The sequence below is a fragment of the Neodiprion fabricii genome, chromosome 1, assembly GCF_021155785.1.
Source record: "Neodiprion fabricii isolate iyNeoFabr1 chromosome 1, iyNeoFabr1.1, whole genome shotgun sequence".
In the NCBI taxonomy this organism is placed as follows: domain Eukaryota; kingdom Metazoa; phylum Arthropoda; class Insecta; order Hymenoptera; family Diprionidae; genus Neodiprion; species Neodiprion fabricii.
Window position 1 is genome coordinate 20,631,910 of NC_060239.1, and position 26,131 is coordinate 20,658,040.

At 36.4% G+C, this 26,131-nt stretch overlaps 1 protein-coding gene across 1 annotated transcript in view; it reads left to right on the forward strand.

The window, feature by feature from the left end:
- Positions 1-24,251, forward strand: part of LOC124180517 (midasin) — a 120,120-nt gene extending 95,869 nt beyond the window's left edge. Inside the window, exons 17-25 of the mRNA XM_046566144.1 lie at positions 9,906-10,053; positions 11,575-11,798; positions 11,877-12,088; positions 12,250-13,244; positions 13,474-14,627; positions 16,150-20,534; positions 20,802-23,273; positions 23,485-23,725; positions 23,844-24,251. Coding sequence (XP_046422100.1) covers positions 9,906-10,053; positions 11,575-11,798; positions 11,877-12,088; positions 12,250-13,244; positions 13,474-14,627; positions 16,150-20,534; positions 20,802-23,273; positions 23,485-23,725; positions 23,844-24,026 — 10,014 coding nt within the window. The 3' untranslated portion in view covers positions 24,027-24,251. The remainder of the gene's footprint in view (positions 1-9,905; positions 10,054-11,574; positions 11,799-11,876; positions 12,089-12,249; positions 13,245-13,473; positions 14,628-16,149; positions 20,535-20,801; positions 23,274-23,484; positions 23,726-23,843) is intronic.
- The last annotated feature ends 1,880 nt before the right edge of the window (positions 24,252-26,131 follow it).

The window sequence follows — 26,131 nt, forward strand, 5'->3', positions numbered from 1 at the left end:
TTTTACTTTATTGGTCAAAATCAGGCCGCATTTACGGCGACCGTAGATGTGGACTTTGTGTCGAGTGCACTAATAATATAGATTAAGACATACGAGTGACCAAAAATGTTTCAATTTTTGCACTTTTTTCAAATAAATGAACGCTTTTTGCTGTCATAAACTAACCATGTTCTGATTTTTTTTTAAATTCAAATATATGCCATATTTCAAACACGCTTAAAAAATCATTAATGATCTCTAATGATTGTAAAATACTATTTTCCTCAAAGTACATTTTAAGTTTAACACAAAATAAAATCATTTTTGTCGAATAGAAAGAAAAGGTTTTTTTTTTTACGAAAAATCGATGTTCCAACATTCTTGTTCTGATTTTAAGGTATTTTCACTGTATCGGTATTATTTTTCGCATTCGAGCCTATCACCGTCTGATTCCTAGGAAAGTTTTACCGCAAGAAACATTGATTATTGAATACTTTTGGATTATTTATACGAGAGTTGTAGTACTATAAAAATCCAAAATCCTACATCGCACTAGTGTGTCCGGTACGAATGCTCAAGAGAGTTGTGGTTACTACGGGTTGAATTAATATTTTCTTCTCAGGCATTTATGTGTATCGTCATAATTAAGGAACGTAAATGGTCTACTTTCGAGGATTTATGCCTGAAAATGTATACGATGCTAATAAATATTGTAATTATTGAATCCTTTGAGCCGGCCCCGCATATTTTATTCTCATCATAGTCAGATTTAGAGGAATTACGCCCAATATCAGAGAGAAAAAAAATTGTGGCATAAGATAACAAATGACAAAACACAGTTTAAAGTGGTATGTGCATCTTCGATTGGAGGACAAGCATGCAAACGAATATAACACATCAGCGACTGTCCGAAGATTACATCAGACGTGGAAAATGAGCCGGGTTAAGTGCTACAACTGAACATATATCTCTCGAAAGAACGGAGGGTTGAAACGACTGTCAAGTTTTGTGAAAAGCTCTTCTGTGTTCTGCGGTCGTTTTATAACACCCGAGGGAAAACAAAACGTTCTATCTCGCCGGTGGGACCTTTTCTTTATCTAATCTCTTCTCTACCGCATTACAACAGAAACATTTTTACGCATGAGAAATTTCGGCATAGTAGTTGAACCTGGATTTTTTACAAATCTATGTATATTCACCCTTCATATCATGCGTCGATTGTGAATTAATCAACGGATATGCAGTTTTCGTATTAACGATTAAAGATGAAGGAAGATATAAATATCTTACGGTTCAACATTTCGTTGAAGTGGGAAAATGCAAAATATCTAATTACTTGCCATCCTTGGCACGTAGAGTTATATGTGAGTGAAACTATATAGCAGTGAAAGATAATAATGAAAAGTGCATCGGTATAAAGTGTAAAAGTAAATGAGGTTTGAAAATTACTTCAAAACTAATCAGGATCGCTAAATAAATTATATGGAAGTCTCGTAATCATCTTATCTTATTATGTTAATTTCACAACCATACATGTAACCTTTCGCAAAACCCGAGTCATATGAAAGAAACGAAGTCGCCCAATTGACGCGGAGAGTCTCATATGTCTGGATAGCTGATATAGAATGTCAACATCCATCATAAACATTGAAAACTGGCATTAATTGACTCTGCAAATATCGATAATAGTATCGTATTAGTAAAGGAGTATTATTCGTTGCAATGTCATTATGTCACTGGAAAAAAGTACACATAATATTTTTCTTTTGAGACTCGATTAAAAAAGTCTACAAATATCGGTCAAACTTCACCTCCCTGTGCGTACGACAGATTCCTTGTATTTACGTATAGTCGATCTATTGAGGATAAAATGACAACATCCGCATCCGCATTCCCAGCTGAGAGATAAAAGTAGTCAATTTTTTCAATAGTTTACTCGTTTAAGAAACCAATGTTCGAACTTAATATCGAATCTTGTTTTCTGCAAACCAAGTGAACGAAATCCCAGTTAGGCTAGAAAACATTGCAATGTATTTTTATTATTGAATTCTAAACGTTATTTACAACATGTTTTGCTTTTTACTTATGTATTGAATTATCCATGAAACATTTATTGAACCTTATAGACACGTCAACCAAAAATGAGAGATGGTGACAATGTGTAAAAGGAAAGAAAGGATATGCGGGGTACACCACGCAAACCGGAACGGGTTTCGACCCATCGTCAGGAAATTTGACGTGCGGTCAAAAACTCATTCCTTACCATCTTGTGAAGAAACTTCCATAGTTTTGGGTCGCAAATAATTCTTGACTCCCCGCAACTCGCGATTGAAGGAATTTTGCTTGGGGTCTACTCCATTCGCTTGAAAATTTTACCGAACATAGTTCAAGTTGTGAAAAAACGATGATATAATTTTCAGCTGGACGTTTTTTTGTTGTTCGGCGGCAATAAAATATTGAAAAAATGTAACTGATAATTGAAAAAGTTTTAGTTTCAATAATTTATTGATGAAGTACTAGACTACTTTTCATAGTGTATTTATGTGTCAAAAATGAATTTTTATTTGAAATCACTCATTCTTACCTTGAAATCTCAATTAAAAACTTAGCCATTATCAATAAGAATTATAGCAACTGTTATGGTACATATTTCATTTTACGTTTAATGGAAAAATATACGAAGGCAACAAATATAGGGATAAATAAGACCATTTCTTCTGATTTTGAAAGAACTGATTATTTATTTAAATTTTTTGAACGTAGAAACGTATGTTAGGATTCAATGATACATGATCGTGAAACGTAACATATACAATACGTTAATAATTTCAATGCTTACACATTTCAATTCACTTATTATTCCAACGTATCGGCTGAATTTCTGTAGATTCAAATAAAACGTTTGCAAACGAATAAGATAAAGAGGAAAACAACTCCGCAACTATAACAACCATCCGACGTCAAAGTGACGTATAGAGTGCTTGGACGCCAAAAATCAAGGTGATTACACGATACGATTGACGAATGTCAGTCACCAGCACGGTCGTATACCAGATATGGAAGTTTAATGCATATGGTGGCGCTAGTCTATAGTGTACCCAGCAGGGTGGCCGCTATTCTCCTGCTATGCTGTGGTTCGCTAGAGTCCTCAGAACGTTGGAAATTAAACGTGGGTATTTGAATTGTCTGTGGTCGGATCAAGGAACTTTGGCAATAAATTGGTAAGACAAGTCAGATGACATTACATTTGTATATTATAATAATTCAATAATAATTTATTCAACAAAAATTAAACAGGGTAAAGGAACGACATACAAGATAATAGAGTAATTATGTTGCATATTTGTGGGTTAATGCAATTGCAAGGGTATTTGGAGATGTGCATTGAAACTAAGATTAGGATAAATCCGCTTCAGATTTCTATAAACCGGATAAATAATAGGATTTATTCTATCGGTTGATCATAGATATAGAGAGGTAAATAATAATCTCATTTTTGATTTCTTTCTAATTTTTTTATGAGGACCTACTAACGTGTTGTATCGAAAATTCACAAATTAAACATTATACTAGAATATTGATATTAACTCTAGGTCAATTAAACGATACATCAAGAACCAATGTCGAGACTAGAGCTAGAAAGCTGAGTGAATTCTTGTGAAGTTAATACGTAAATTTAAACATTAGGATCTGCTAGTGCAAAATCAAACAGTTTCAACGAGCAGTGAAACCAAAGTCAAACGGGACACGTAACTGCTGATTAACTCAAAGTATCAAAAGATTGAACCACCTATATCAACTTTCTTCCTTTTATTTTCAGGTTCGAATTTTAAACTAGAGACAGTTTTCTTTCAGCGGTCGACGCTGCTGACGTACTTTTGTTTCTCATTGTATGCAGTTGTCTCCGACTTCGTATATTTGTAGGTGTTGGTATCTTTCAAGTGACGATTTCTTTTCTGAATAAATACGAAAAACTCTGCAGGATTCCGAAATTCAATTCCGTAAAATTCTTTTCTCAACTATTCATCTTCATGTTTGGTGAAGGTAGAAAAGTTATGCGTATTCCTTGCATTTGCAACGATAAAGCCCCTGACGAATAGGCTGGGTTGAGCAGGAGTACAAAAAATGGTCGTGTCGAAAGAAACCTGGAATCAATCATTTTCATCCTTCTTATTCCCTGGTGATGGACTAGCGACCGATTTCCTAATTCTGACCGATGACTTCTTTCTTTCGAAACAAAAACTCATACGCGGTTTCTGTTTACCCAGGCTATCGCACTAGCAAATAGAATGTCAATATCCTTGGTTTCCTGCTCCCCAATCTTCTAAAGCAACCGACTTCTGAATTCTGAGAACTGTAAAACCCGCGATTCTGAACTAAATATTTAATTTAAATATGTAGATATCGATTAATTCTTTATGAAAAAAAAAATAAATAAACTATCCGAAAACAATTCCACGGCCATTTTTGACCGATACATAACAGAAATAAACGAAACTCGGATGCGTATGAATACTTTTCTGTTTTATGCAAGAATAACGCTAAGCAATGTATTTCTGCAATAAGTGGTAAATCAAGTGCAGAAATACATATCAGTCCGACCCCTTTGAAAACTTGTCATTTCAAACATGTAAACTAGGCGCGAAGTAGCGCCTTTCAGACTTGCTTTACATACATGAAATGATGCGTTTTCAAAAGTATTCGAACAAAAAGTATTGTTTGTACCACGCGAGGAATGCGATTTGACTCGTGTGAAGGCCGCCCTCGCTTCGCCCGTGCGGCTATCTTCACACTCCTCAAAATCGCCTCCTTTCTTCCCTTGATACACAATCTCCGATTCTTGGTGTGTTTCGTACGTCATAAGTACAGTAATATTTATGAACCTCTTGCTGCACAGCGTCTCATATGTATATGCATGAGACACTTTCATTGAATCGGTTATTCAAGATTTACGTTAAATTTTTGAGATATTGCTGGCATGTTTTTTTTTTTTGCATATACGGACTTCTACGATGTTAATGTTTTAAGAGGAATCATGATGATACTGCCAATATAGTGAGCGCTATAAGTAAACAAAGTGTTGAAAATGCCTGTTTTTGCAGAATAAATGTAATTGTGGGACGGTTATGGGGACTAGAAAAGTGGAACATGGTGATCATGGGTTTTTAGGGTTGTTAAAAACGATTCCGACGTAAAAATTTCAAAATTTCAAAAACGGCGGATCCAATATGTGGATCAAAAAACGAAAAAGCAATCCGATTCGCTTCAAATTTGTTACTCGTGCGTTTTCGGAATCGCTGAAAACGAATCTGACGTCAGAATTGTGAAATTCAAAATGGCGGATCCAATCGTATTTGATGATCCAAAAAACTCCCGAGCGTACATTTTTGAGTCATTCCGATCACATTCACATTATCACTCTGCTATTTTTGAAATCAGCGACATCGAGAACCCTTATATACCCAGTTTGAAGAAATTCGACTGCAAAGAAAAATCTATGTTTCAAAGGATTAATGCTTTCCCTTTCCGGCTAAGTTATTATCGATACCAGACAAAATGCGAATTCGATTCTATACGAATTATGTGACAATGACTGGCGATGCAGCCGATGTGACAGTAGAGATATTAAAATACGTTTATTAAGGTTTATCAGTAGAATAACCATAAAAATACCTTAATTTTACCGTATAATGACGTCATTTTTTTTCATCTCATCTTGTGTTGTAAAATTATGGTAACAATTTTTTTAAAAATTGAACCGTGTTTACCGCTACGTAGCTAGATAAGCAATTTACCAACTCCTTCGTCCACATCTCAATTAAAAAAGGAAAAAGAAATTTAAGTGCCCATAGTTGCTTCAAACGTCTTTCTCCAACTCTACACTGCAAATTATTTCGACAAAATCAAAACCTCTTACATTCGTACTCGTCAGGACTATCGCGTTAAGTTCCACCACGCGGAGGTGGAAATTCGAAACATCCACTCTTATCATTATCAACATTGCCCGATTCTTATTGGCTCTAAGATTACGAAATTATTAACCCAAGCTTATTGCTACGTCGATTTCCGTTGGCGCGGAACGCTGATTACCAGTGGAGCTCGTTGGTGCTTCATAGTTGGTCCGTGGCGTGATGACGACTTCGCAATGTGTGAGGCTCTGGTGTTGCGAGAGAAGGCTACGGCTCGTTCGCATCTCGCGATGATGGCCTCATGCGTTTCGCCCTTCCTTTCAAACTCCTGCGTCTTGGTGCCAGATGAATTTCACTGAATTCGTTTTTAATCCGCGCTTGGCGTCGGCGTGAACTCTGAAATAACGCTGAACAAAAAGCCTGAAATATCACTTATTCGCTAACATGTAAAATGTCCCTTCTCGGAGTCTTGGATGCGTGACCCTCGTCCTGGCGCTCTTTTCGACTATATCGACAGTTGTAATCGCGATTTCTCTTATTTTGGGTTTCACCTAGGTTTCGGGGAGCTGTTTGTAACGTGTAAAAAAATGCCACATTTCAGTACATATAGTCTTATTTAATGTTTCGATCAGCTGTCAGGTCACCCGTCTGTCTGTTCAATGTCTCTTCATTCATTTATCATCATATGAGTTGGAAATTTTGGTGATATACGATGCATGATATAAGATTAGTGAACGGTAACCTTAACAATATTTATGGCTTGGTATATTCTTCGCGTCATAAGGCTTATTGTTATTAAAAACACGCATAAAATATATAGTGCTCTGTTTTGACATTACAAAACTGGCTCAATGCCGTACGGAGACGTGGATACAATAAATCAATACCGAAATATATGACCGTTTCTAGGGTCTCAAATCAGTATAGCGTATGAAGGAAATTTTCATCTAAACCCATGATATTCGCAACATGAAAACATTTTATCTAGATTTTAAATACTAAGAGCTTCGAGTGAAGTAAAATCGATGTGATGTGCGCATGAATAGTTAGTTTTTTTCAAAACGAATGACCAGTTGCAGGAGCAACACCATCATCAAAGGGCCATTCACTTGTCGAATTAGTTAAAAACCACCGAAATTCAGGCTGTATTTTAGTACTGAAAATCACGCACATCAGCGAGATGTCGAACAACTTTGAACGTTGAGGAATCACTTGGAGATCAGTGGAATTCAGGCTCTTTTCACATTAGCAATCATTCGGGAATCGTTGGTGAATTCTAAGTGAGTGGCCCCTTCAACCATGATTATAGAATCCGTTCACTGATTTCTTCGCACAACTTTATGGTGCATCCAAAGTAGTTTTATAACATTGCTTATGTAGAGTTTGAAATCTTTACATTTTCAAAAACTAAAGTCAAGTCTTTCTGCAAGATTATAGTAACTCTAATGCAACGGTAAATCTTTACGCGTGTTGATTTCTATTTGATTAAATATTACTCACGTCCAAGTAAAAGTACGCAAGACGGTAGATTACTCTTACAATTGATGTCATGTAGCTTTCTATTATTAAGACTTACGCTATGTGACTTTTGCTATCTACATTTTTTATTCCATACTACCTGATTCAGATACGAAATTTACCTGCGCTTCCGATAGATGAACTTTAATCGAAAACGCAATTCGGTGGTAATGTCGGAATTCCATGATCAATATGTGAATAATTAAGGAAACTTGGGTAACTTGAAATTCTGCAAATGAGCTCGACCGATAGAAAAATAAAGTACGTGAAGCCGTATAGGTAGCACTGAACGCTCAGTGTATCGTCAGGTGGAAAAGTCGAACTAGCAAAGTATATCGTGCCAATTGTAATTCAGCTCCTGGGGCACAAGACATATAAACCTTCGAACAAGCGAAGTCAGCAATATCTGTTTCATCACAAAATTATACGTTTAAAAAATAGAACTGTTTTGACATAATGTAAACAATCTACCTTGTAGTCACAGTGCTAAGGAAATTTTTGAGATACTAATTCATTTCGTATAATATAATGAATGAAAATGACGTTCATGTGTTCCATATTCACAACTAAGTAACTACAACATACAAATTAGTCATAATTGTGAGACTAGTTCAAATTGGATTAACGAAGTGTGGTGCTCTTGATGAAACTCGATGCATAACTAGTAGTCTTGTGAGGTCCAAGTTTATGATCATATAATCGGTTAGACAATCTATAGCGGCTCCCAGCAAACCGCATGCTGCGATGAAATCAGCTTAAAATAACCATGATTTTGTATAGGGTTCTCTCTTTAGGGTCGGGTAGGATTGTGTAGGGTATTGTTATCTTAAATGATCTCTTTCGTAATAATAAAAGATATTGTAGTTTTCTGAGGAGTAACCCCTCAAGTCCGAAACATCAATTCTTGACTTTCTTTCATTTCGACCTCGGCACCGAGAACTCTACACATAGTGCCAAGATAAGGTCGATAAAGCATTCAACAACTATAATTTGTTCTAAAAAAATTCTCTGCATGTCAAAGTTATCAACGTACGATTCAAAAAGTAGTGAAATCCCCCCAAAGCACCACCGGTGCAAAAACCTTGCGCCAAGTACATTAAAGTGGAAACTACCAACAAAAATTCAATTTGCTACTTAGAAACCACCAAATAACAATATACATTCGAACAGTACCAGCACCACTACACTTCCCTACAAAAAATATGAAAATCTACATTTTTACTGTCCAAATATCGTAACTTTTTTGTAATATGTAATACGAAATGAAGGCGACAAATAAAGAATTAGGGACGAAAAGAAAAATTCGAAGTTGGCTGTACTTGGCGGGCCCTTTTAGAAAAATATCTTAAGGAATAAATCAAATTTTATGATTATTGCTTCATGCATACATCATACCCTGACCAGCACTACCTATAGATCGTCCTTGTACAACTATACGTAGACTACCTCTATAACAGAGCTATTAATTTACTGCCTATTACTTCAACCGGTGTATGCAAGCATGCGCATGTATCTACGAAAGACCTAGGCAAATGTAGGGGTGAATGTTTTTTGATTTTAGAAAATAAAATGGTATTCTTCGAATCTGTGGTACAGGAAGGATTCACTTGGATCGACTATGCTACACAAAAGAGCATATCGAGTACCACAGTAACTACGACATATCGAACAAAGCGTTGACATTCGAGGGCGAATTTCACAAGACTGCTTTTCTATCTCAAGCTTTTCTATATAGTACGTGCTACAAAACTGACCGTAACTTATAGAGAAAATAGCTCGTTCTTACCGTGAAAGTTTGTGCAAAAAATGGAAATCGATAAAGTGCACATTCGCCATTGCACGTTGTTGCAATTTAATCTCGGTAAAACAGCCGCGGAAACAGAAAGACTAATTTGTTCTGGTTGTGGAGAATCTGCCGTGAGTGAAACTGCGTGTCGAGAGTGGTTCTCAAAATTTCCAATCGGTAATTTCGATTTTTCTAATGAACCACGTTCTGGAAGATCCTAGGAGATGAAATCCGGTGTTTAGTAAGCACTGCTGGATCAAGATAACTCCCAATCGAGTGTACAATACAGAAATGTTTGAGATAGAAAAGCATAGTCTTGAACAGAACCAACGTTAGGTATCGTCACCTGTGTGCAACGCCGAGAATTTTTCCTCACCCCCAATAGTTATATCCAATCATTTCCAGTAAGCACTCTTTCGAAATAAAGAAAAACAAACTTGAATAATAAAGCGTTTGATGGAGAAAATTATTCACCGGCCAACAGAATGAAAAATAGACTTTCTCAGATGTCCGATGCGACGGCAGAAAACTTATATTTGTCGCCGGCGTGTCTGTTTATCTTACGCATAATGATCGACGTGCACTGTGGTTTATTATTAATTTTCTAAAAGTCAAGTACAACTAACTTCTAATTTTTCACTTCGTTCCTAATTCAATATTTTTTGTGTTGATTTTTTAGTCTTGCGTTTAATACTTCATTTTTTACTCAACAGACGGACTATAATCGGCATTTGGAAGAGATGACAGACCAAATTCAAATGCTATTACTAAGTAGTCTGCGAAATACGATCAGTGCAGAGAATGTCGACCTCGTAGCAAGGCACCATGGCTTACTCGAAGACGTACGAAATCTGCAAAATGGTTTGTAGCTTCTTTTCAACTGTACCGTAACTTTTTGTTTGCTATTGTCGTTTTACTTATTCGCTGTTATATAAATCGTAGACTATAATTATTACTATCTGATTCACCGATATTCAATCGGAAGAGAGATGCGGTCAATTTAATGGTGTTATTTCACGTAACGTCAAGTGAATGTACAGCCTCTTTTTATAGTACTTACCTATTTCTGGAGCGGTTATCTCCTCATCTCAGAATTCCGATATTCTAAAAGTACGAAACCAGCGGTATACACTATTCTTAGGGTGACGGCGGAAAGTAATTACTCGTAAAAGGATGTAAAGTCCTGTACATTATACTCACTTTTGTGCATTCAACCGAACTCGGAATCTCCTATTATACATATTTAATTGTAATTCTTACCTTTCAATGAATATCAGTTGACGAAAACGGGAATAATGTTCATTAACTGGGAATAATTATAATTTATGCTCTTTGACTGCATTGAAGTGAAGAACCTCCGTATTTAAAATTTTTGATATCGCACTAATATTGATAACTTTATCATGGTCGAAGCTGCCGAATCTCAATTATGTAGGTATTGGATTTAGACAATCTAACATGTTCATCATAGTATCTCAAAGAAACCGTCCTGCAAATCTGAAAAGTTTTACTTTACCGATGTAACGAATATGTTAAACCTTATTCTTGTGTCCTACAGTTTCATTGATTGTAATTGAGAATGTCTTCCAAAGGGTCATCCGCTCGAGTAATCATGGTGTCAATATCATTCGAAATGATTTTATGATCTCCGAAATCACACTGAATTCAGTGTTATTAAAGTGAAATTTTTTCAATAATAATCATTGAATTTGAATAATTTAATTAATTGTATATTATATTTAATAGACTCATATTACTCCAAATGATTTAATCAATAGGTAAAATGTATTATTGTATCACATCTTTAACAAATAAGAAATTATTATTAATTTTATCTTGCAGTGATAAAAATTTCGAACAAAATTTATAATTTACTTTCATGATGCAACTTTCAACGCCAAATAGACTTGGTATTTTGTTTCGTTTTTTTTTTTTTTTGTCGACACCTGGCTCGCTCAAACGTTTATGCATAAGTAGATTAATTCTTTTCAAAATTTTCCTCTTGCTGGAATCTGAGTATGGTGAACAAAATATTAAGATTACTTGTGATTACTTTCATAAATAGTAGTCTTCAGAAATCATATGATATCTTAAAAATCGTGAGAAATTGCTTAATCCAAGTAAAATTTATTTTTTAAGTGATCTTTCGTAATCATTCTAAACTTGTAAAAATCCGTAGATATTTTAATCATGGTATCACTTTTTTCTGAGCGGATAACCCCTCGATGTCTTCAATGTAACCATTTCATGAAAATGGTGCACGTGCTAGTAAGTAGGCACGTGCCAGTAGTTGTACAGTATTAGTAATAAGTTGATGTACTGCTATTAACACTTCTACACTACATATTTGATAACTTTTTTACTCACATCTCCAAATTATAGATCAGAATGAAGATTCAACAATGGCTACGGAGACTGCATTTTTTTTGAAAAAGGTGCTCAAGCTGTCGGACTTGATAGCTGCTATGAAGGCATTCAACCACAGCTATGCATCGCAACTTGAAGTAATTGAAACAAAGCTGCAACGTCTATCGACCCTTGTGGAGCAGGATAAGTGTCTGAACGCTGGTGGTAAATTTGAATGGGTGGATAGTATGTTGGTGAAAGTGAGTTTATTTCCAGTTTCATAGTATGAATATAAAAGCTTATCCAAGTTTTCAAATCTTGACATATTCAATCTTCAGTCTTTACAAGAAGGATCTTGGCTGCTGATTGATCAGATCAACTTATGCAGTCCTGCAGTATTGGACAGGCTTAATGGACTCCTGGAACCTAATGGAGTACTGACCATAGGAGAGCGAGGTGTGGATGAAGAAGGCAATGTCATCGTCATCAAGCCACACAATAATTTCAGGCTATTTTTGGCAATGGATCCACGCTATGGTGAAATATCAAGGTGAATTTTTCGACACTTACAAGGGAAAATAAAAAATAAAAATTGTTAAAAAATAGCAACGAGTGTTGTTGCTAATTCTATGTGTCGATCAAGTTATTGAGGGACATTAATTTGATTCATTATCTTACTGGATTACTCATCTGATTTAAACAATATTCCAGAGCTATGCGTAACCGAGGAGTGGAAATTTATATCCTTGGAGAACAAGAAGGCCTGGAGACTGATGTTATTGATCTTAGATCATTGCTACATAATTCCAAGCTTACCAGGAGCAGCCAACAAATGGCGCTACTTAGAATTCATGACGAGGTCTTACAGAATGCTCAGTCTGGTCAAAAGCCAAGTGTTGCTCACTTGTTGCATGCAGCATTTCTGATACATCAACAAATATCTAGGGGATCTTCAATCCCAGAAGCTGTCGAGTCTGCCTGTATTGATGTTTATCTCAGGTCAAGGTTTGTAAATCACCTACCAACAAGAGATCGTTTGATTTCAATCATTAAAGAAAATACGAGCCAACTACTTTCCACGAATGATGACCAAGAATTCATCGATTGGGGCTCTGTTACCTGGAAGACAAATGAATTACAAAAAAACTGCCAACTAGCCCTTATCAGACAGCAGGGAGCGATACTGTCAGCTATTATCAAGAAACATCAGTCATTTACACCATCTGCTCAAAGTAATGGTCATCCTAAATTAACGACCAGTTTTTTGAATGATATTCTCGAAATAACAAGCCGAGAATTTACTTTGGACATTGATATAAATGAAATTATGCAGTATCTATTGTTACACTTCTACCAAATGTCTTCGCTAGAGGATTGGAGACTGAGATATTTATGGCTTTCAAAAATACTGTCATCTGATAACGATTTGCTAGACTTGAGTCGCAAAAACTCTGAACTAGCCAACGAGATTTCAAAATTCGAATTCAGTTATACAACTACTAACTTACCTTGGCATCCAGAATACTCACCAGGAATCGTGGGAAACGAATTACGTCAGAAAAACCTAAATGACAGTAACAGGTTGATGATAATATTATACATGTGCGCCCTAAGTTTGATGGAGGCTAATTTGTTGAAAGAGCAAACGCTGTCGAAAGATCAAACATTGATTTCAATTCAGCAATATTCTAACTACGTATATCATGGTGAGAAACTATTCAGCACATTGGCCTAGCTCCAATTATATTTATAATCTATAATCTAAAACCAATTGAGGGGCAGTCATTTCTATGGGAATACAATCTATTGCCACTCACAAAGTTTTCTCAAAAATTAACATTTGGATAATTGTACTCAATTTTTACATTGTTATTGTAATAATCTATTTCAGAACCACTCAATGATTTTTTAATTTTATTTTTTTTTCCGTTTCAGGAAAATTGACAGCAAGCTTTACCAAACATCCACTGGTATTGAATTTCGTTACATTTCTTACTCAATTGGATAAATGTATCAATCTTGCACTCCGAGATGATTCAGTGATTGTGGACACTGTCAATTGTATCTATATAAAGAAGAACTTGAAGTGGCGAACGCGATTCTACAATTTGGGGAATCTCACATTGATAAACAAACTGCAAAAATCTAAGCACAATAATAACCAGCTAGAAGAAGTATCACTGCTACTGCGAGTTCACTATAAATGGTTGATCAAATTTTTTGTCAAGCTTTTTAAAACCTGCAATGAATTTGCACTAGATCAAGAATGCCGAATTGCCATCAAAGTACTCTTTGCTATGATTGACGACATGAATAAATCATTATCAACAGCGAACGATCCCTTAAGAGTAATATCAAAACAAGTACAGAAATTCTTGAGTCTTCCGACACCATATGCGTCGCAGATAGTAGTTAATATGTATCCAAGATTAAGGCAAGTATCTGATGTTCACTGTGTCACGAAAGACAAAGGCGCACCTAGATTAAAGCAAGATTTGCAATTAACCATACTACAAAACTCTGAATTTTTGGAAACAAGATTCAAATTGGTTAGTTGGTGGCAGGAGATATATTGTACATCAGATTTAAACGAAAAAATTCCATCGAGTCTCACAGAGATAGAAAGATCTTGTGAACATGAACACATTGCTTTAAGAACGCCTACTGAAACCGCAGATGTGCTAAGTAAAGTGCGAACAATCTGTGATAAAGAGATGATACTTAGATCAGCAGAAGTACAGCTGTGGCCCATCTATGAATATATATTTTCAATAATTGCACACAATGTTCAAAGAAGAGTTTGCTGCAAATTGTCGAATGATTCTATTGACACAATGATCTCGATAAATCTCTTAACCATGTTTGTAAAAATTCCTACCATTCCAGTAAACGTACTCGCTATTTTAAACGCTGTGATATCAAAACTTGACCATCCCTCAGAAGCATCAAAATTATTACCAGAAGTATTTCTTCGACTTTCCAAACACACTGAAAATTCTTGCGCAGTCAAAAATCCTGGAAAAATGTTACACTGGCAGAGGATTCAAGATGAAGATGTTGAACACAGGAATTTGGATGAAGAAATTGAGGTATTGATCATGAAATTTTCGCTATCGACCAGCCTACTTTTTTACCTAATAGTCATAGTTTGTTTTAATAACTGTATAACTTGCACAGTCTCTTAATCAGGTTTAATCACCTCACACGTTTACAAATTAAGCAAAATCACGCTTTTAGAAAACAGACTGACTACCAGGAAGTCTTGTTTACCGGTTTAATGTTTGTTGTCATGACACATCGCTATTTAGATTACAATAACCAATGAAAAATCGCCAGACCAATCAACCTAAAACAATAAACATCAAAACACAAAAACTTCAATAGAAGTCCGATCATGACTCCACATTAGGATGCCTCATAAAAAATTTTTTTTTTATTTCCAACAACTTCATTAAATGATAGTTGATTACATAGCATTGAATTTCCTGAAAGGAAAACGCTGTGTGACTTCTTTTAGAGGCATGCATCAGCATTTTGTATTCGTCATTCGATCAACATGTAAGAAATCCAGTTCTGACGGGTGGATCGAAATTATCATTTCTCTATACAATCAACGGAACTTTATTTGGTAGTGTTGACAACTCATTTGGTTTCCTTCAAATCGAGGTTTCGTAGAACATCGAAGTCCCACGTTCTTCGAGATATTTAATATTATATAAAACGTAGTTTTTTACTTTTTGAAAAATCGGTACCTGGGATATCTCGAAGATCGTATGACTTCAAATGTTCTACGACACAGCAATTTGAAGAAGACCGAATGAGTTGTCAACCGCTACCATTTAAAATTCTGTCGATTGTATAGAGGAATGATAATCTCCATCCAACCGTCAGAAATGGATTTCTTATGTGTTATACAAATGGGAAATACAAAATGTCAATGCAGAACCTTTAAAAAAATAGCACAGCGTTTTCCTTTCAGGAGATTCAATATTACGTTCTTAACTGTGGTTTCATGAAGTGGCTGATAAAAAGAATAAATAAAGTTTTTTTGAGGTACCCTACTCCACACCCATACCTACTCATGATTTACAAAATTTGCAGTGATAGTGATCAGTTCATAGTGGCACCCAAATTGATAAGATTAAAGCATTGCAGGCACATACGAGTGTCACAAAGTTAAATAACTCTTTTTTCCGTTTCTTCTTCTAAATGTACCTTTTTGCGAATTTCAAGTGGACGGGAAATAGCTGTTTCATACATACTTTGCGAATGGCCGACATGTAACTTTCACCCAGTAAGGCGCCACATTTTTTCATACGTCAATTCTTGCGCTGGCTTTATATACGCAAAAGGAGGATGTTCAAAAGGACTAGGTCAAAAAAAAATCGCGTGCATTATGAGCAAGAAGCAATTTCACTCGTATGATCGTAGCCCTTACTCCACTCAGTGAAAACGTTATACTCGACATCGCCTTCTTTCTACCCTTCATACACAATGCACTGACCTGATCAAAGATGATTAGCGCAAAAGAAACGAATTTTTCCTTGAGAAGTTAATCCAATATGATAAATTCTGCTAATTCATTTTTCGTTTCTACTTTGTTTCCTACAGGTGGAGTATCCAATGTACGGGGCATCATTAGTTAGCTTGGTATCAGAGTTAATATTGGAGAAGTCGGAGAACAGCAAAAACGAATCTATTCTTTCAATAGCAATGCTTGGATCATATAGAGCAAGAAATAACCAATTAAAAATAGTAAATGAAATCTTATGGAAGAATGCGGTAACATTTAATGCGATAGAATATCAGTACAAATGGAACGATTTTGGCACACTAGAGTCATATTTAGATACGTACTTGACAGCTGTAGCAAAAGCAGAAGCTGAACTTGGCGTACCCTGTGTTGATATGCGAAATGTGAATTTTGAATCGATGCGTGATCCAGTATACGAATATCACCATTCACTAGATGATTTACGTCGTTTCGCAATGAGGTTGAAGACCAAGGAAATATCAGAAAATGATATTGAAGAAGTAGGAGTTATGTGGGCATTGTTAGGGTATGTTCAAGTTTGTGTATTCAGCAACTTGGGTTACATTGATCCAGTACACAAAGTTGGACTTAAACTTAAATACATTAAAGAAGACATAATTGACTGTCAGAAGACACTGTATATCACTGAGTTGCAGGCGAGACTCATAGGAGATTGCGTAGGAAGTCAAAATATGCACCCCCACATCCGAGAAATAGCAAGTTATATGAGAAACCTGTTGATTGAAGAAGCCAATCTAAAAACCTACAACGCGATTAGACCACCGTCATCCGAATTTGTTAATTTAACGAGAGAAATCGCTGACTTTAGAAACAGTCTGGGTTCTTACACCATACTTCAAAAGCACTTGAACAAATTAACTAGTCTCGTAGAACAATTTCATGAAAATCGAACTACGATTAACGTGAAGCTTGTTCAAAATGTCATAAGAGAAGTAGAAATGTGGCAGGATTCTGTCAACAGATTTTCCGATGATATGGAGCATAGATTTCTGCCTGGATATCCTGACCTAGTGCTACCTCTACTTTCTGCAGTGGCTCAGATGAAGCATGGAATAAATATTTTGGTTGAAAATATTAAGAAAATTAGTAGCATCTTTAAGGTTAGTTGTAAGGAATATAAAATAGAGTCGTTTATGAGTAATTTGGTACAATTTCCAACTATTGGTAATGATCAAGAGGATCTTCTTGTCTTGGTAGATTTATTACCAAGTGAAATAACGAAAGAAATTATCTGCAAAAATATCCGTACCGAGAACAAACTTTCCTGTAAACGAGAAATCTTTAGGATGATTAAATGTAGCTTGTGTGAGTTGCGTAATTATATCGTGTTGAATGGAAATTTATCAAATTCCCTGTGGTCAAGGTTCAACTCCTTGCTTCAACAAGTTGTACTTACCTGGCAGCAGCAGGAAAAGGAAAAAGAGGAAAAACAAATACAAGAAGATGGCTTGTTCAAAAATAAATGCCTCACAAAGGGCGAATCCTTGACTGAAGATGAAGAGATTACGATAGAGTTGCACAAGTTATTCCCTAGATACCATGAAGTAGATTTTGGAAACATTGAAACTGATGAAAATCCATCATTGGAGAAAAATTTCTGCCAAACAGAACGAGAAGAAGATGAAACTTATAATGGGCTCATTACGCAAGAAGATATTCAACATATTAATGAATTACATGCTACTGTGGTTCAGTCATTTACCTCTTGTTATTGGCTAGAAAATAATTCAAATTCGTACCGAGTTGAGTACATTGGTCCCCTTATGCAGAGGTACAAAACATTTGGTTTGTTACTAGACAACACCCGATCTGGCTTAACGAATGCTTTGACTACAAAGTTATATACTAGCTTGAATTTTCTTGTTACGGCAACAGCAGCTATCAGTCAAGGGGACGATAGCGATTTGTTTGGCAATACTCATGGCGGGACTAAAAACTCTAAATCCTATGATTTTTATAAAGATAGTAACGTGAAGGAAGCTAAAGAATGCTTACCTATTCTGGAACATATCGTAGATCGAGTTAGAAGTTTATTAATCGAGTGGCCAGAACATCCGTCGCTAAAAGCAATCGACACTATTATACAACGGATATACAGTTTTCCTATAACATCTTCACTGTCTAGATTTTTGACAGGACTGGAGCTTTTGCTGGTGAAAATGCAAGAATGGGAACAAAATGCTCACAGTGCAGTTAGCCTGACTGAGTACTCGATGGTACTAACACAGCAGATTATTTCTTGGAGACGATTAGAGTTATCTTGCTGGATGGACTGCCTGAACGTCACATTCGAAAGATCCAAAATGCAGGCATCTAAATGGTGGTTCTTTATCTACGCTTTAATTGAAGGATACTTGACTGAAACCCAGGATGCAACCGGGGATCCAGAACAGGTTACCAAAGGGAAATTGATAGAATCGTTGCACTTATTTATGAACACATCTACCTTAGGCGAATATTCATCTCGTCTCAACTTACTTTTCACGTTTCATTGTCACATCTGTCATATGGCATCAAACGAGAGAAGGGATGAACTTCTCTCAATTTTCTGGAATTTTTATAAATATTACGAACAGTTCACGGAGACTGTTAACAACAGAATTGTTAGCCTGAAAGCTCCTATAGAAAAAAAATTGAAAGATTTTGTTAAAATTGCTAGATGGAATGACATCAGTTACTGGGCAGTAAAAGAAACTATCGAGAAAACCCACAGAACGTTGCACAAATTTATTCGGGAATACGAATCCAAATTAAAACAGAATGTATCACTGTGCTTAGTGGCAATGCCAGTAGACTGCAAGGCGGGAAATAGATCAGAGATGTGGGAGAAGCCTGTGAATATCGAATATTTTATTAATCAACAAGACAAATCTGTTACAAGTACAATGGCTTTTGAGGAGGATGACAAACTACTTTTGCAAGGCACACTACTTTCCAAAACAGAGACTCTTTTGAGCAGAGCAAAGAAACTTTGCCGTGAAACTATTCTAATGACTTCATACCCAGCATTGCGTACAGGCATTGAACAATTCATACAAGAGGTCATGGACCACAGTTTGCATTTGAAAAATATGGATATCGACCGAACGCAACCCAAGCCAAAACAGAAATCTCAAGCTAAGAGTATACTTCAGCAGAAGAGAATGGCCTTGGCTACATATTTCAAAGCCCTAACTCTTGTAGGAGTATCCTATCGGATCGGCACTTTAACATGGAATAACAATTTAGACAAAGTCATGGACCTATCGGTTCCGCCATTGAATATACGGGCAGCATTTTTATCGTTACGTAAAACAAAGGCGGACACAGAGATGCTTCAATTGTGGGAATGCTGTGATAAGTACTATTATAAATCCTTTGTAATGATAGACGCCGTTGATAGAGCATTGACAACTAATAAAATAGATCTAGGCCCGCAGAATGTAGAACGATGCAGAGGATTCTCTACTCATGTCATGCTGTTAGCCCACGAGCAAAAGCGGACGTTCACCGAGTCATTTAATTACTTTCTCTCACTCAGATTGCAGCTTGAAAACTTGTCAAATATTCAAAAGAATGATTTGGATATTCCTGAGCAGTGTGAACTTGTTAAAGCTGCGGACAGTCTCAAACAACTGTTAATATCAATGATGACTTGCTTAGAACAGATTAAATTATACTTGAAAACTTGCCCAAGTGAACCAGAGTTTGGCTCGGAACCAGTAAAACAAGTCATCACGATAGATTCAATCAATGTTCCAATGATCAATGCTAAGAAAGGAGACATTGTCTGGGAAGATGCAAATTCCATAATAGAAAAATGTTCCCAGAGAGCGACTGATATAAAAAAAAAATTTGATTTTGTTTTTCCGTGTGCGAAAGTTCAATACAAGTTAGATAAAGACCAATGTAAACTAACTTACATTGCAACATCAGCACAGTTTTCATTTTTGAATGAAAGTTGCGAAACTATTGAGGAAATTGGAATTGCCATCAAAAATTTAAAGCAGCTCTTTTCCGTAGAACACAAAAAAGATTGCCATCCAATATTGGAAAATATATCATGGTTGGAACAGAAAATGATAAATAACATCAATCAGTTAAAAGAGTTAAAGAAAGTAACTAAATTCAAACTGGAATGTCATGATGTCGAGGATCATATCACTGTCAAGAAATGTCAACAAGATTTAGATCTTTTAATAAACATTGTTTTAATTGCGATACAAAAACTATATAAAAAGAATTTGGCGTTCAACAAAGAATTCCCAATGGCAAAAGGCACATGCACCAAAGACGAATACCAAGAAAGTAACTTGGAAGAGAAGCAATTAACTAACAAATTAATAGGATCTTTAAACACTGACATCCATGAGCTATCTCTAGAGATTGTTTTTCGGAGCATGAACCAACTCTTAACATTGATATCCGGAAGTACTGTGCACACAGCTATAACTTGTAACAGGTAATACATTATTATCATTTTACCAATTCTCATCCGTTGAACTAATTGTAAGAAATATAGAATACATACTATTGAGGAAAAAAATATGGAAAGCTGTAAGTGCCACTTTTTGGAGGGAAAAAAATTTCTTCAGAAAACATCAACCTTGGTACATGCATAGTTTCTAAAAGAAAATTTTTTTAAATGGCACTTTCAACCTTTTTTAACTTCGCTTTTTAATTTTCTTATCAAGAAAAATTGTGCTCACTAAATTTATTTCATTTTTAGACTACTGCTGAGATGGCGGCCGTTGTTGGAACAATATCTTTTGTTTGTGGAATTTTACCTGAATGAGCAGCTCGCTGCTTTCAGAACAATTTGCAAGATGTCGTATTTGCAGCTTAACGTATTTCTGGATTTAGCAACGAATGGATTTTGTGTACCAAAGGATCTTGATATGGATGAAGGAATGACGGATGAATCCCAAGAGAGTGTGGAGAAGGGGGGAATGGGCCTGGGCGATGGGGAGGGTGATAAAGATGTGTCTGACAGAATTGAGACGGAAGACCAGCTAGATGATGCAAGGCCAGAAAATGAAGAGAGAGAAGAAAAGGAAGACAAAGATTGCAAGGAAGAAGATGCTGGAATCGATATGTCTGAAGACTTTGACAGTAAACTACAAGATTTTGAAAAAAAAGACAGTGACGAGATCGAAGATAATGAAAAAGATGACAAAGATCTAGATAAACAGATGGGCGAGACGGAAAAAGATGCTGATTGTCTTGATGAGAAAATATGGGGAGATGATGAGAATGAACAAGATGGAGAAAATAAAGATGACAAGGATGAAAATAAAGATCAAGGCGGTGGAGAGGAAAGCAGTGAGAAGGAAATTGGCGCTAAGGAAGATCAAGCCGAAAATGACCAGGATACAGACAATCAGGAGCCGCAAAAAGAAACAAGTGAAGAAGAAAAGAATGAAATCAACGAAATCAATGACCTAAATGAAAATGATGACCAGATCAATCCTTACCATGGTAAGCACCAGCCAGATCCTGAACCAGAACCTTTCGATCTACCAGAGGATATGAATCTAGATGATGAAGATGTTAAAGAGGATAAACAAGATATGGAAGAAAACCCTTTTGATATAGATGCAATGAAGGATGTTATGCCGCCACCAGAAACAACAGAGGCAGAATTGAATGAAAATCCTGAAACAGATAATAAAAGTGAAGATCACGACTCCAGCGACGAGGAGGGAGATAATCCTGAGGAGAGCGATCTGGCACTGGATGCTCAAGAGCCAGATGAAAATGAAAAAACAGAAACTGACTTACCAGATAGTGATCAACAAGCTGGAAGACCACTGGTGGATGAAGAGGAAGAAACAGATGAAAAGAAAAACGAAGATAAAGAAAATGATGAAGATACAAAGGAAGATAATATAGCAGAGCCAAGCATGGATGCAGGAAGCAAGGAAACTGATGCGGCAGAACAGGTCGATGCACATAAAGGAGGATCGCGAGACAAAGTTGCAGATACGTGTGAAGTGGAGGAAAATGCAAATCCTATGGAAGAGAATAGTCAAATGGAGAATAATGACAAAGGCATTGGCCAAGCTCATTCCAAAGAACAAGAGCAGGGGCAATCGGGCTCTTCTATGCAACATAGCACACCTGTCGCTGACAAGAATTTGGAAAATATCAAGGCAGAAAAACGAAAGAATCCCGGAACGAGTGATGAAAATCGTAGTTTAGTTGATAAAATGGAATCAGAGTGTAAGAAGTTGAAAACTATACACAAAAAAGAAGAAACTGTTCCTGACAATATGACACAAAATCCTCCAATTGAAGAAAGTGATGAGGCTGAAATGTATCAACATATTAAGAGTGCAGATAAATATGACAAACACACTCTAGATGCGGCAACTGAAGAACAGGTAAGAGAACAAGCTTCAAATATAGAAAACCAAGAGATTCCCGATGAGAAGAATGATACAATGGACGTAGAGATGCATGCAGATGAAGAGCACGAACATCACAATGAAAATGATGTACAAAATCCAGAAAAGCTTTCCGATGCAAATAAAGATAAAGAAATGGTCTCAAGAGCTAAAGAAAAAAAACGTGCTGAAGATGGCCAAAGAGATATGAATATTGAAGTAGATGGTGAGACAGCAGAAACAGCAAGGGTTGGTAGAGGCTATGAAACAATGTTCCATACTAACATCAGAGACTCTGAAGATAGTATTCTTCCATCTAAAGTACTTGAGCAGAAACGGCTCGAAGTTGAAGCGATGCTAGGTCAATGGTCCCAAATGCCACCAACGGAAGAAGCGACAGCTGCATGGAATTGTCTTAGCACTTTGACAGACGGACCCGCGAGAGATTTGAGTGAGAAATTACGATTGGTTTTAGAGCCTACTCAGGCATCGCGATTAAAAGGAGACTACAGAACAGGGCGGAGAATAAACATGAGAAAAGTCATTCCGTACATTGCTAGTCAGTTCAGGAAGGACAAAATTTGGATGAGACGTACTAAACTATCAAAACGTGACTATCAAATAGTTTTAGCCGTAGATGATTCGAGCAGTATGGCTGATAACCACTCAAAGGAGTTAGCGTTTGAGTCTCTTGCGCTGATTAGCAAAGCTATGACATATTTGGAAGTTGGGCAACTATGCGTCATGAATTTTGGCGAAACTACACACGTTCTTCACCCACTAGGAGAAGCCTTCAATGAACACACTGGCTCTAAGTAAGTGAGATAAGTGGAAACACTATAAGCTCTCGTAAATGGTTTTTCTAAAAAAATCGCATGACTTTTTTTTTCAAATTTTACAATTATTTAACATCAAAATAAAGCAATGAAGACACTTTTTATGGTATGATTGAAATATTTCGTAATTTTTATACCAATGTTTAGACAGATCCGACGATAATATATTATTTTTTTCATATACAAATAGATTGATACAGCAAATGAGATTTGAGCAAAAGAAGACAATGGTAGGACAACTGGTGGATTTCACTGTGGATATGTTCTCAAGTCAAGCTAGTTCAACGGACAACGCCAAATTGTTAGTTGTGCTGTCTGATGGGCGGGGTATCTTTTCCGAGGGTGTAGACAAAGTGAACTTTGCTGTTAGAAGAGCAAGGATGGCCGATATATTTTTGGTTTTTATTATCGTTGATAATCCCATAAACAAAGTAAGTTGGAAAAAAACTTAATTAAATTGTCTCACGAAACTAAAATTACCCAGTGCTTTTGACTTCTCTACATTTATATTTTGATTTTAACGACTGTATTTTTTTTTTTTTGTTCCAGGATTCAATTCTGGATATTCGAATGCCTGTTTTCCAAGGTGGCAAGTTAGTTAGTATTCGTTCATACATGGACAATTTTCCATTCCCATTCTACATGATACTGCGTGACATAAATGCATTGCCAGCTGTCCTCAGCGATGCCCTTCGACAGTGGTTTGAACTAGTTGGTAAAATTGATACGTAGACTGCACAATTATGTAGTTGCAACTATTATTTAATTTGTTGTAAATCTCATATTTTTACCACAAATGAAAGAAGTTGTCAAGCTTCAATCTCAGTACATTATCTACCTATACATACGAGGAAAGAAAAAATAGCGCTATTATGTGCTTCCGAAAGAAGGAAATAAAGAGTCATTAGTTTTACAGGAAAGATTGTATAAATTCTTCATTTCTGAAATACCAATAATGAGTACGTTTCCATCAGACGTGGAAGACATTAGGAAATGCAGGAAGTAAAATTAGGGAAGATATCAAACTCTTATTCCCAGCTTCATAAAAAATTGGAACTTTAGGGGTTAATCATTCTTGAAATTTGGTGTAATCAGATTAAAAGATTTTCGGGATTTCATAAGATTTACGGAGGTTATACACCAGATTTCAAAAGAGATTTAGGTAGGCTTCTCATGGTCCAGAATTCGAGCCGAATTTACGGATCTGGAATTTGTGTATACACTTTCTCACAGAAACCTGTCATCAGTGCCTATCGTTCTACTATTCTGTAGTTCGAAATTCACGTCAACGAAATTATCACTTGTTAATCTGGTTATAATCAGAGTGTCTCTATGAGAAAATTTGAGAAGGACTATTCTGATTGGCTCCGCTCGTTTCGCTCTTGACAGTTCCGGCTCATGGGACTCGGTATGTCCATAGGGTCCATAGCACGAGAATACGTTCACCGACACAACCATAGACTTACAAAATCCGTACAAGCAAATGTTTTTCATTAATTGCGCCGATTATATTTTTGGAAATATTTTATTGGAATTAACGGAGTACTGGTCGGTTTTGATATTCACGTGTATATCGCGAAATATCGAAGTCTACATATCTTAAACGCGAAAATGGGCTAAACAGCCCCAATCTCTACGCAATTTTGCACAAAAATACTCCAACACATAGTCATTTGACGCAGAAACAATAGAATGGCACGGTTTCTACGAAATCGCAGTAGAAAATTGGAAAAATTCATGCAATTTTTCCTTTTTTCACATTTAAGATAGGTGGACTTCGAATTTGTATCCCGTTTTTACGGGGATCGGTATCTGCGCAAAATGATCCCCCTCTTTAATATTCTGTCGAACTATGGGGCAATTTTCCCCATATTTTAAGAATTGAAACCAGAGTACGATACCGTCGTCACATGTTCGCCCATGATCTGTGTTCTTAGCTATTACTACATTGTGAGCTTTTTATAGATATTTGGTATAACACCATATTGGTGTGGTAATGTAAGCGTCCGAGCTGTGCGCATAGCTTCCTATCCGTGTAATTAATTCCTATTTTGATATACCTATAAGATCGGTTTGACAAGTATCTATATAAGCGTTGCTCTTATACTTTTCGGTTGCCTGTTACTGGGCGTTGCAACTTGCACGGTTTTGAGTCTATTCCTTGGTATCGTGCAATACTTATAAAGAGCTAGGGATATGTTCTTTTACGTTTCACCTCAAGACTGGTATAAACTTTATTCACCTTAAAGGGTTAATTGTTATTGTATTCATACATTAATTGTAATATTGATTGCGTCAATGTGTGTACATTTGTGGACAATGAATCTGAGACAGCTAATTTTTTACACTAGACAGTTATGTTGGCATCGCATAGAAACCTACAGCGCCATAGTCGGCCGAGCGCGAGACAAATTCAATCTCATAAACCCCATGACTATGGAGACTAGAGTACAGGAGTCCAATCTCTAAGGCGGAGAGGCAGAAAAGGCGTCCGCGAAACTCCGAGATTTAATAGTGCACGGTTTAATCACCAGCGTCGCTCCGGACGTTCTGATCCTATAAATATAGTAATACAGTGGTACAATGACCAAAATTATAATAATTATAATAAACGTAAATATGTGCGGCATCATGGAGACTATTATATTTAACATACATACAGCTATCGGTCTAGAGTGACGACAGCGCCGCTGTAGCGGAACCCTTATTTCTCATAATTTCGCGGACACATCTTCAATACAGAGATTGGACTCCTGTACTCTAGTCTCCATGCCCATGACCGTCGAATCTAACCTTGAAATACTGCGGGGATGATGGCTTGTTAGATTGACATCCAT